At 44.9% G+C, this 11,810-nt stretch overlaps 1 protein-coding gene across 6 annotated transcripts in view; it reads left to right on the top strand.

Annotated features, from left to right (window-relative positions):
- Positions 1-1,046: 1,046 nt before the first annotated feature.
- The window catches only part of MILR1 (mast cell immunoglobulin like receptor 1), a 36,535-nt gene continuing 25,771 nt past the window's right edge, over positions 1,047-11,810 (top strand). For 4 of the 6 annotated variants that reach the window (XM_064369551.1, XM_064369552.1, XM_064369550.1 and 1 more), the window contains exons 1-3: positions 5,201-5,299; positions 5,390-5,431; positions 10,338-10,607. In XM_064369551.1, the coding sequence (XP_064225621.1) occupies positions 5,245-5,299; positions 5,390-5,431; positions 10,338-10,607 (367 nt within the window). In that variant the 5' untranslated portion in view covers positions 5,201-5,244. Of the gene's footprint in view, positions 1,062-5,072; positions 5,300-5,389; positions 5,432-10,337; positions 10,608-11,810 lie in introns of those variants that run through there. The other 2 variants (XR_010339832.1, XR_010339831.1) reach the window with 2 other exon arrangements.

Here is an 11,810-nt window from a genome sequence, read left to right as displayed (position 1 = left end):
AAAATTTTTTTTTTGAGATAGGGTCTTTCAAAAGTGCAGTTCTGAATCAAGGGAGCCTTGAGGTCTTGTTATTATGGCGAGCCCTCCAGTGCCAGGAGAACAGAGGTAGGAGTAAACTTAGATCAGCCTGTGAAATAGAATGTGTGAGGCTGGGCGCAGTGGCTCATGCCTGAGGTGGGTGGATCACTTGAGATCAGGAGTTGGAGATCAGCCTGGCCAAAACCATGAAACCCCGTTTCTAGTACAAATTTTAAAAATTAGTTGGCGTGGTGGCACGTGCCTGTAATCCCAGCTACCTGGGAACCTGGGAAGCGAAGGTGGCAGTGAGCCAAGATCGCTCCACTGCAACTATTACTCAAGCTTAAAAATACTAGAAGTTGCCAATATTTTTTTTTCATTGCCAAAGACTTGTCTGCTATTTGTACTGGATCTGATAGAAAAATTATTTCCGCTGGGCACGGTGGCTCACGCCTATAATCCCAGCACTTTGGGAGGCTGAGGCGGGCGGATCACCTGAGGTTAGGAGTTTGAGACCAGCCTGACCAATATGGTGAAACCCCGTCTTGAAAAAAAAAAAAGAAAAGAAAAACCATTTCCACAGGTCTATACGAAAATGTGGGGCCAGGCACAGTGGCTCACACCCATAATCCTAGCACCTTGGGAGGCTGAGGAGGGCAGATCGCCTGAGGTCAGAGTTCCAGACCAGTCTGGCCAATATGGTGAAACCCCATCTCTACTAAAAATACAAAATTTAGCTGGGTGTGGTGGCACGCACCTGTAATCCCAGCTACTCTGAAGGCTGAGACAGGAGAATTGCTTGAATCCAGGAAGCAGAGGTGGCAGTGAGCCGAGATAGTGCCACTGCACTCCAACTTGGGCGACAGAGTGAGACTCTGTCTCAAAAAAAAAGACAAAAAAAAGAGAAAATGTGGGTGTGGGGAAATGATCCTATGGTTGTCTGCTCTTTTCCAGCTGGCCAGCAGTGGTAGCTGCAAAGTGACAGGATGCTGATGAAAAACATTGCAGATGTGAAGAAAAGAAAAAGTTGATGATCGAGTTTTGTGTGTGTATCTGACAGTTCACCCATCCAAACTTTTATAAAATGCTGTAAAACTAGGCCAGGCACGGTGGCTCACACCTATAATCCCAGCACTTTGGGAGGCTGAGGCAGGTGGATCACGAGGTCAAGAGATTGAGACCATCCTGGTCAACATGGTGAAACCCTGTCTCTACTAAAAATACAAAAATTAGCTGGGCATGGTGGCGCATGCCTGTAATCCCAGCTACTTGGGAGGCTGAGGCAGGAGAATTTCTTGAACCTAGGAGGTGGATGTTGCGGTGAGCCGAGATCACGCCATTGCACTCCAGCCTGGGTAACAAGAGCGAAACTCTGTCTCAAAAAAAAAAAAAAATGCTGTAAAGCTATTGTAGTAAGGGCTGGGCATGGTGGCTCATGCCTGTAATCCCAGCGCTTTGGAAGGCCAAGCAGGAGGATTGCTTGAGCCCAGGAGTTCAAAACCAGCCTGGGCAACATAGTGAGACTTCGTTTCTACAAAAAACATCAAAAAACTAGCAGTGTATGGTGGTTTGTGCCTGTAGTCCCAGCTGCTAGAGAGGCTGAAGTGCAAGGATAGCTTGATTCTGGGCAGTGAGCCAAGATGGTGCCACTGCACTCCAGTTTGGGAGACAGAGCGAGACCTGATGTCAAACCAACCCACACACACACACACGTACACACACACAGATGTACAGATGTATACACACACATGCTGTAGCCACAAAAAGCCAATATAGAAGGAAATACCATTAATACAGCAGGAAGGATTTATAATTAGAAAGTTCCACACAGGGCCGGGTGCGGTGCCTCATGCTTGTAATCCCAGCACTTTGGGAGGCCGAGGTGGGCGGATCACAAGGTCAGGAGTTTGAGACCAGCCTGACCAACATAGTGAAACCCTGTCTCTACTAAAAATACCAAAAAATGAGCCAGATGGGGTGGTGTGTGCCTGTAATCCCAGTTACTCAGGAGGCTGAGGCAGGAGAATGGCTTGAACCCGGGAGACAGAGGTTGCAGCAAGCCAAGATCATGCCATTGCACTCCAGCCTGGGCAACAGAGCAAGACTCCATCTCAAGAAAGGAAAGAAAGAAAGGAAGGAAGGAAGGAAGGAAGGAGGGAGGGAGGGAGGGAGGGAAGTACCACACAGTTATTCATCAATTATGTGCTGTACCATCATTGGCATGATCAGGCTTAATCAACCGACATCTTTTACGCCACCTGCTGTGAAACAGAGGGGTCGATAAGAAAGTCCTTGCTGCTCTTCTCGGAATTTCTTATTGTCTTTCGTGGCTGAATTCCTTTCCCTAACGTTCATTTTCAGAATTAGATAGTAGAACTCTTTGGGGGAGGAAGTGGGAGCTGTGAAAGTTGTCACATCACTTACTATTGAACACTTAGGATTGTTTTCTATTGATAATTTTTTTTTTGAGACAGAGTCTCACTTTGTCACCCTGAGACTCTGTCTCAAAAAAGGATGGAGTGCAGTGGTGTGGTCTTAGCTCACTGAACTCTCCGCCTCCCAGATTCAAGTGATTCTCCTGCCTCAGCCTCCGAAGTAGCTGGGATTATAGTGCCCACCACCACACCTGGCTAACTTTTGTATTTTCAGTAGAAACGGGGTTTACCATGTGGGCCAGGCTGGTCTCAAACTCCTGACCTGAGGCAATCCACATCCTTCGGGCTCCCAAAGTGGTGGGATTACAGGCATGAGCCACCATGCTCAGCCTATTGTTAATATTTTGAATAAACTTCAGTGAACATTCATGCAACCACACTTTTGCAGCTACCCATAATGGATTAAGAGGATTTTAAAAGTAGACTGCTGGTATGTTAGCAATTTCCACAAACCCTTACTGGGCAGTGGGCCTGCTTAGGCAGGAGAACTTTCTTTTCTTTTCTTTTCTTTTTTGAGACTGAGTCTCACTTTGTCACCCAGGCTGGAGTGCAGTGGCATGATCTCAGCTCACTGCAACCTCCACCAGCTGGGTTGAAGCGATTCTCTTGCCTCAGCCTCCTGAGTAGCTGGGATTACAGGAGCATGCCACCACATTTGGATAATTTTTGTATTTTTAGTAGAGAGGAGGTTTCACCACGTTGGTCAGGGTGGTCTTGAACTCCTGACCTCAGGTGATCTGCCCACCTCGACCTTCCAAAGTGCTGGGATTACAGGTGTGAGCTACCATGCCCAGCCAACAGCAGAACTTTCTAAGTGCTCAGGGTTCTTGGAGATGGCTGAGAATGGGCTTCTCCCATGTTTGGGTGGAAGAGGATGCTAGCTGGGTGACCCCGAGTCAATAAGGAGGGATTTGGTTACACCTTGGGACCTAAGGCACAGAGATGAATGTCCCAGCTCAATGCTGCCCCCTGCCATTCCACTTCTTGCTTCCTCTCTTTGTAGACCTGTCAACTCTTGCACATGTCAACTAGCTGTCTTGCCCACTAGCCCTACAGTCAGACTTTCTATCCTTTTGGTGATCTCCACTCCATCAAGAAGTGGCTCTGTACATTCTATTTCAATTGACTTTTCTTTTTTTTTTTTGGAATGGAATCTCACTCTGTTGCCCAGGCTGGAGTGCAGTGGCGCAATCTCAGCTCACTGCAACCACCTCCCAGGTTCAAGTGATTCTCCTGCCTTACTCCCCACCGATTAGCTGGAATTATAGGAACATGCCACCACACCCAGCTAATTTTTTGTATTTTTACTAGAGACGGGGTTTCGCCATGTTGGCCAGGCTGGTCTCGAACTCCTGACCTCAGGTGGATCTGCCCGCATCAGGCTCCCTAAGTACTAGGATTACAGGCATGAGCCACCACACCTGGCCTGCACATTCTATTTTATTTATTTATTTTTGTTTATTTTTTACTTTTTAAAATTTACTGCCGAGGTCACCAGAAAGCATGTTCTATTTAAAGGCTGATCTAAATTAACTCCTACCTCAGTTCTCCTGGCACTGGAGGGCTCCCCATAATAAAAAGTCCTAAAGTCTCCCTTGATTCAGAAATCACTGAGGCAGCAGCACCTGGTACTAATCTTTCTCAGACTTACTGTCCATAAGAATTGCTCAGGGCAATTCTTGTTAAAAAAGAAAAAACCAGAGTCCCAGACTTCAAATCCAGTAAGTCTGGAGAGGGGTCTAGGAATCAGCATTTAACAAAAGCAGGCATTTTTGGCCAGGCATATTTGCTCACACTTGTAATCCCAGCACTTTGGGAGGCTGAGGCAGGAGGACCACTTGAGTTCAGGAGTTTAACACCAGCCTGGGCAACATAATGAGACCCCTGTCTCTACAGATAAAAATAATTAGCCAGGTGTGGTGGTGCACACCTGTGGTCCCAGCTACTCAGGATGTTGAAGTGGGAAGATCACTTGAGCCCGGGAGTTTGGGGCTGCAATGAGCTAGGATCGCAGCACTCTACTCCAACCTGGGTGGACAGAGTGAGGCAAGTCTTAAAAAAAAAAAGAAGCAGGCATTTTTGGTATAATATTTGTATGTATCTGCTTAAGACAGTTTGCTTCCAAAGACAAAACCAAACTTCCACCAAACTCCTTTTGGCACAGACTGAGTTCAGAGTGAGGAGATCAGATGGGTTTACACAGACACAGATGGGTTTACACAGACAATGTAACAGTCAGGTTTTTTTTTTTTTTTTTTTAGATGGAGTTTTGTTCTTGTTGCCCAGGCTGGAGTGCAGTGGCACAGTCTCGGCTCACTGCAAACTTCACCGCCCAGGTTCAAGCGATTCTCCTGTCTCAGCCTCCCTAGCAGCTGGGATTACAGGCATGCACCACCATGCCTGGCTAATTTTATATTTTTAGTAGAGACAGGGTTTCTCCATGTTAGTCAGGCTGGTCTCAAACTCCTGACCTCAGGTGATCCGCCTGCCTTGGCCTCCCAAAGTGCTGGGATTACAGGTGTGAGCCACCAGCCCAGCCAACAGTCAGATTTATCTCCTTTTCTTTTTCCCAGACAGTGTGAGGGAGTGGTAATCTACAAAATCTCTCTCTTCTTACAGGAACTCATAGAGGAAGACAGATTGGCCCAGGGAACCAATCATAATATACAAATGTCGTCCAAACCCTCTGATTTCCTTAACTTGTCTAAGAAAAAGAGGAAGTTCTCCGAGCGACTCACCACTGTGGTGCTACTATGCCTTTTCGACCCTGTCTTGGACTTCATCTGGGAGAATGTGGAGCCATTTGAACAAGCTCCTCTTCTGGGCCATGCTTTCTTCTGTCACATGTAAGCCCCACTTAGCACTTTGAGGCTTGAACCTCCAAGCCAACACGTCACGTGGAAAGTGAGCTTTATCGTGTTCATTTTCTCTTTCAGGTAAAAAAGCTGTGTTGGATTGTGAGGCAATGAAAACAAATGGTAAGTGTCAGTTACTTCTTTCTTTTTTGTTGTTTTTTTTAGGTTTTCACTATTTATGACAAATTTTTTTTTTTTTTTTACTTCTTTCTTACTGAAACTATTTTCATTGAAGTGGGGGACGGTCTGATTGCAACATGAGCATCCATTCAAAAGCGTTTCTGAGGTTTTACGTGAACAACCAAAGAACAGTCTTTTCAATTACCTGTTGTTTAAAATAAAATGATTTTAGGGAGGGGATTGCAGCATTTTTTTCTGAGACTCGGTGACAAAATATTGAAATTGTTTTTTGTTTTGTTTTTGAGACAGAGTTTTGCTCTTGTTGCCCGGGCTGGAGTGCAATGGCACGATCTTGGCTCACTGCAACCTCCGCCTCCTGGGTTCCAGCGGTTCCCCTGCCTCAGCCCGCCGAGTAGCTGGGATTACAGGCATGAGCCACCACGCCCAGCTAATTTTTGTATTTTTATTAGAGACAAGGTTTCACCATATCAGCCAGGCTAGTCTCGATCTCCTGACCTTGTGATCCTCCTGCCTCGACCTCCCAAAGCGCTGGGATTACAGGTGTGAGCCACCGCGCCCAGCCATTGAAATTGTTTTCACAATGAACGTTTTCTAACTTTTCTTGTTGTTGTTTTGTGATTGTTTTATTTTAACTAGAAAACCAACACATAGGCTGGATGTGGTGCCTCAGGACTGTAATCCCAGCACTTTGGGAGGCTAATGGGGTAGGATTGCTTGAGCTCAGGAGTTCAAGGCCAGCCTGGACAACATAGTGATACCTAGTTTCTTTTTTTTTTTTTTTTTTTTTTTTTTTTTTTTGAGACGGAGTTTCGCTCTCGTTACCCAGGCTGGAGTGCAATGGCGCGATCTCGGCTCACCGCAACCTCCGCCTCCTGGGTTCAGGCAATTCTCCTGCCTCAGCCTCCTGAGTAGCTGGGATTACAGGCACGCGCCACCATGCTCAGCTAATTTTTTTTGTATTAGTAGAGACAGGGTTTCACAATGTTGACCAGGATGGTCTCGATCTCTTGACCTCGTGATCCACCCGCCTCGGCCTCCCAAAGTGCTGGGATTACAGGCTTGAGCCACCGCGCCCGGCCCCCCTCGTTTCTTAAAAAAAAAAAAAAATTATTGTGAAATAATTCAAGAAACACTAGAAATATACATTGGGAGGTGGTCTAACTGTGGTTCTACTAGTTACCAGCCAGCAGCCTGAGCTCATGACATACCCACTTTGACCTTAATTTCTTTCATCTGTAAAGTGGGTTAATAAAAGCACCTACCTGGTAGGGTAGCGTGCAGATCAAATGAGACAATCCCTGCTCTTCAACACAGTGGCAGGCATGTGGTAAACCATCCAAAAGTGACAGTAAAGGTGGTGGTTGTTACTGTATAAAATGTAAACATGCTGTTATAATCCTCTTCCGATCCTTCTCTCCTCCCTACTTCCAAAACCAACCGCTCCCAACAGTCATTTTGTATTTGGTATCATAGTAAATAAACTCACCTGTGACTTTCTTTTAACTTAGCAATATATTATAGACATCTTTTCCAAGTAGTAGATACTGATTTAGCTCATCTTTTTCCTTCTTTCTTTTTTTTTTTTTTTTTTTTGAGATGGAGTTTCACTCTCGTTGCACAGGCTGGGGTATAGAGGCACAATCTCAGCTCACTGCAACCTCCACCTCTTTGGTTCAATGGATCCTCCTGCTTCAGCCTCCTGAGTACCTCGGATTATAGGCACGTGCCACCATGCCTGGCTAATTTTTATATATATATATTTTTTCTTTGGTAGAGGCAGGGTTTCACCATGTTGGCCAGGCTGTTCTCAAACTTCTGACCTCATGGTTTACCCACCTTGGACTCCCAAACTGCTGGGGTTACAGGCATGAGGCACCACACCCAGCCTTAGCTCATCTTTTTCAATAGCTGCATGGTATTTTATGATTCAGCCATGATTCATTTAACCATGCTTATTTATTGTTCCACTTTTGGGGGGCAATATAAACAATGCTACAATAAACATCCTTATTCAAAACATCCTTGTACAAAAATAAAAATATAAGAAAAATAAAAATAAAAGAACAAACATCCTTGTACAAAACATCCTTTGTGGATGCACAAGAGCTTCAGAGCATCTCTGTAGAATGAAATTCTAGAAGTGAAATTGCAAGGTCAGAGGGCATACACTTTTAAATTGTTACAGACCCTGCTAAGTTGCCCTCCCAGCAAGGCTGATCCTATCCTATTCATCACCAATGGTGGGTGAGTTTCCCTACCTTCCTCCCCAGTGGTGGATATAATCACTTTTACTTTTTAAATTTTATTTATTTCTTTTTTTTTTGTTTTTTTTGTTTGTTTGTTTGTTTTGAGACAGTCTCACTGTGTCTCCCAGGCTGGAGTGCACCAGTGGTCTGATCTCGGCTCACTGAAACCTCCATCTCCCTCCCAGGTTCAAGCCATTCTCCTGCCTCAGACTCCCAAGTAGCTGGGACTATAGGTGCCCATCACCATGATCAGCTAATTTTTGTATTTTTAGTAGAGATGGGGTTTCACTATGTTGGCCAGGCTGGTCTTGAACTCCTGACCTCATGATCCACCCGCCTTGGCCTCCCAAAGTGCTGGGATTACAGGCTTGAGCCACCACACCCAGCCTGGGTGTTTTTTTTTTTTTTCTTTGAGACAAGAGTCTCTGCTCTGTCACCCAGGCTGGCGCAATCTGGACTCTCCACAGTCTCAACCTTCCAAGCTCAATTGGTCCTCCCACCTCAGCCTCCCAAGTAGTGCCATACAGGTACCTTGCCACTATGCCCAGCTAACTTTTGTATTTTTAGTAGAGACAGGGTTTCGCTCTTTTCCCAGCCTGGTCTTGGACTCAAGAGATCTGCCTGCCTCAGCCTCCCAAATTGCTGGGATTACAGGTGTGAGCCACCGTGCCTGGCCAATCATTTAAAAAATTTGTGCCAATCCGATAAGTGAAAAATGGTATCTCAGTGTTGTTTTAATTTGCAGTTGCCTCATCACTTGTGAAGTTGAGCATCTTTTTCATGTATATTGGCCACAAAAGCTCTAGCATTCCTATATAAAAAAACTTAGGGATGGCTATTTGGTTGTAAAGGTAGTTTAGGTCTTATCTTAAAGTTGAGTTTATATGGCAGGGCACAGTGACTCATACCTTAATCCCAGCACTTTGGGGGGCTAAGGCAGGCAGCCACTTGAGGTCAGGAGTTCAAACCGGCCTGGCCAACATGGTAAAACCCTATCTCTACCAAATCTACAAAAATTATGGGCCTATAGTCTCAGCTACTCAGGAGGCTGAGGCTGGAGATCAGTTGAGCCTGGAAGATTAACACTGTGGTGAGTCAAGATTTTGCCACTGCACTCCAGGCTGGACTACAGAGTGAGACTCTGTCTCAAAAAAAAAAAGAAAGTTGAGTTTATATTATATAAGACTGAGAAAATGTTAATTGTCCAGATCAAAGACTGGGAGGAGAGTTTATGGCATTTTTTTTTTTTTTGAACAAGTTTATGGCATTTTTAAAAGCATTCTTGAAGGGTCACTGCAAACTCCATTGATCCCGGCTATTTTTTGTTTGTTCTGTTTTGTTTTTTAAAAATTAGAGATGAGGTCTTACTATGTTGCCCAGGCTGTTCTTGAACTCCTGAGCTCAAGTACTCTTCCCACCATAGCCTCCCGAAGTGCTAGGATTTTTTGAGACACTCTCACTCTGTCACCCAGGCTGGAGTGCACCGGCACGATCTCAGCTCACTGCAACTTCCGCCTCCCGGGTTCAAGCAATTCTCCTCCTCAGCCTCCTGAATAGCTGGGATTACAGGTGCCCACCACCATGCCCAGCTAATTTTTGTGTTTTTAGTAGAAATGGGGTTTCACCATGTTGGCCAGGCTGATCTCAAACTCCTGACCTCAAGTGATCTGCCCACCTTGGCCTCCCAAAGTGCTGGGATTACAGGCATGAGCCACCGCCCAGCTTCAAGCACTATTTAATGAGCATCTGCATCTCTTCCTCTGGGAATGACTTGTTCATACTATTTGCCCATTTATTTTGGGGTTTGTCCGTTTCTCCTTGGTTTGCAGTTGATTTATGTGCATAAAAGGAATCTTCTGCTTTTATTTATGTCTTAAACGTTTTCTTCTAAGCTGTCACTTGAATTTTAATTTTGTCACAGAGAAGTTTTTAGTTTTAAGATAGTCAACTTTTTCAATCTTTTCTTTATAGCTTCTAATTTTTGTGTCTTATATGGAAGACCAAGCCTTACCTGATGATACACAAATCTTTTCCTGTATTTCTCTTAATTCTTTCATAGTTTTAAATATATATATATATATACACACAATAGATTTTCTTTTCTTTTTTTCTTTTTTTGAGACAGGGTCTTGCTTTGTTGGCCAGGCTGGAGTGCAGTGAAGAGCTGATCTGGGCTCACTGCAACCTCTGTCTCCCAGGTTCCAGTAATTCTCCTGCCTCAGTCTCCTGAGTAGCTGGGACTATAGGCACATGCACCAGGCCCAGCCAATTTTTTTGTAGGGTTTTTTTTTCCTTTTTTTTTTTTGAGACAGAGTCTCTCTCTGTAACCCAGGCTGGAGTGCAGTGGCACAATCTTGGCTCACTGCAACCTCCACCTCCCGGGTCCTGGTTCAAGCAATTCTCCTGTCTCAGCCTCCCAAGTAACTGGGATACCAGGTGCCCGCCATCACGCCCAGCTAATTTTGTATTTTTAGTAGAGACAGGGTTTCTCCATGTTGGTCAGGCTGGTCTCAAACTCCCGATCTCAGGTGATCCACCCGCCTCAGCCTTCCAAAGTTCTGGGATTACACGCGTGAGCCACTGCGCCCAGACCTAACCAAGATTTTAACAAGGACTTTTTCATGTGTTATTTTGTTTTTCAGAATTTCCTTCTCCATGTTTGGACTCAGAGACTAATGTGGTCATGAAGGGTCAAAATGTATCTCTGTTTTGTTCCCATAAGAACAAATCACTGCAGATCACCTATTCATTGTTTCGAAGTAAGACACACCTGGGAACCCAGGATGGAAAAGGCGAACCCGTGATTTTTAATCTAAGCATCACAGGAGCCCACGAATCAGGCCCCTACAAATGCAAAGCGCAAGTTTGCAACTGTTCAAAATACAGTCCCAACTTCAACTTCATAATTGTCGGTAAGTACAGCACCTGTTCCTTAGCGTCCCTATAATTTACAGGGTCCTTTCCTGTTCTAGGAGGGGCTCTCCATGCCCCTTATCAACACTTGCTCAAGAACCTGGAAAGTATGTCACTGCGATCTTTATTCTTTTTTTATTTTTTATTTTTAGACCTGGTCAACAGGAAGTGTCTTTTTTTTTAATTTTTGAGATCTCCATTCTTTTTTTTTTTTTTTTTTTTGAGACAGAGTCTCACTCTGTTTCCCAGGCTGGAGTGCAGTGGCACAATCTTGGTTCATTGCAACCTCCGAGGTTCAAGGCATTCTCCTGCCTCAGCCTCCTGAATAGCTGGGATTACAGGAGCCCACCACCACACCTGGCTAATTTTTAATTTTTACTAGAGACAAGGTTTCACTATGTTGGCCAGGCTGGTCTTGCACTCCTGGCCTCAGGTGATCTGCTCGCCTCAGCCTCCCAAAGTGCTGGGATTACAGGCATGAGCCATCATGCCCGGTGAGATCTCTATTCTCAATAATTCCATTACACCTTCTCTTTCAAAGACTTTTGACCATGTGAGATAATAGTCATATCTTTAGGCAAAAGTCATGCATCTCGACAATAATTGTTGAGTTTTTTTTCTAGAAGCTTTATTCCATGATTCCCATTATGTAGGCAAAAATCACTTTTCTTTTTTCCTTGAAGCCTTGAGCCCATGGAGAGGGTCTTCAACGCCCCAGGCCTTTCCCACTGCTTCCTTAGTGGCAGGTGCCCCATCCGCCAGCATTCTCCCTGCCCAGCCACGTCTCACTACTTCTGTGTTTTTCTCTCCCATTTTCCCACCCAAACCTGTTACTGCCTAGTATTTTGGGCCTCATCCATGAAGGTGACCTTGCTAATGGACTCCTGGGAGAGGAGAGAAGGCTTCTAGGTAATACATGTGTGTTATACCTGGAGTCTTCTAAGCACAGGGACCGTGACTTCCTGATAACTCTTGAGTGGTTCTCTAGGTCTATGCTATCCAGTATGGTAGCCACCAGCCACATGTGACTGTTTACATTTATTTATTTTGTTTTATTTTCTTTATTTCTTTATTATTATTATTTTTTGAGACGGAGTCTCATTCTGTCATCCAGGCTGGAGTGCAGTGATATGATCTCAGCTCACTGCAACCTCCATCTTTTGGGTTCAAGCAATTCTCCCACCTCAGCCTCCCAAGTAGCT

The sequence above is a fragment of the Aotus nancymaae genome, unplaced genomic scaffold, assembly GCF_030222135.1.
Source record: "Aotus nancymaae isolate 86718 unplaced genomic scaffold, 86718_ANA_hifiasm-v0.15.2.pri h1tg000089l, whole genome shotgun sequence".
Lineage (NCBI taxonomy): Eukaryota > Metazoa > Chordata > Mammalia > Primates > Aotidae > Aotus > Aotus nancymaae.
Note: the sequence above shows the minus strand (reverse complement) of the source record. Positions and strands in the feature narration are given on the sequence as shown.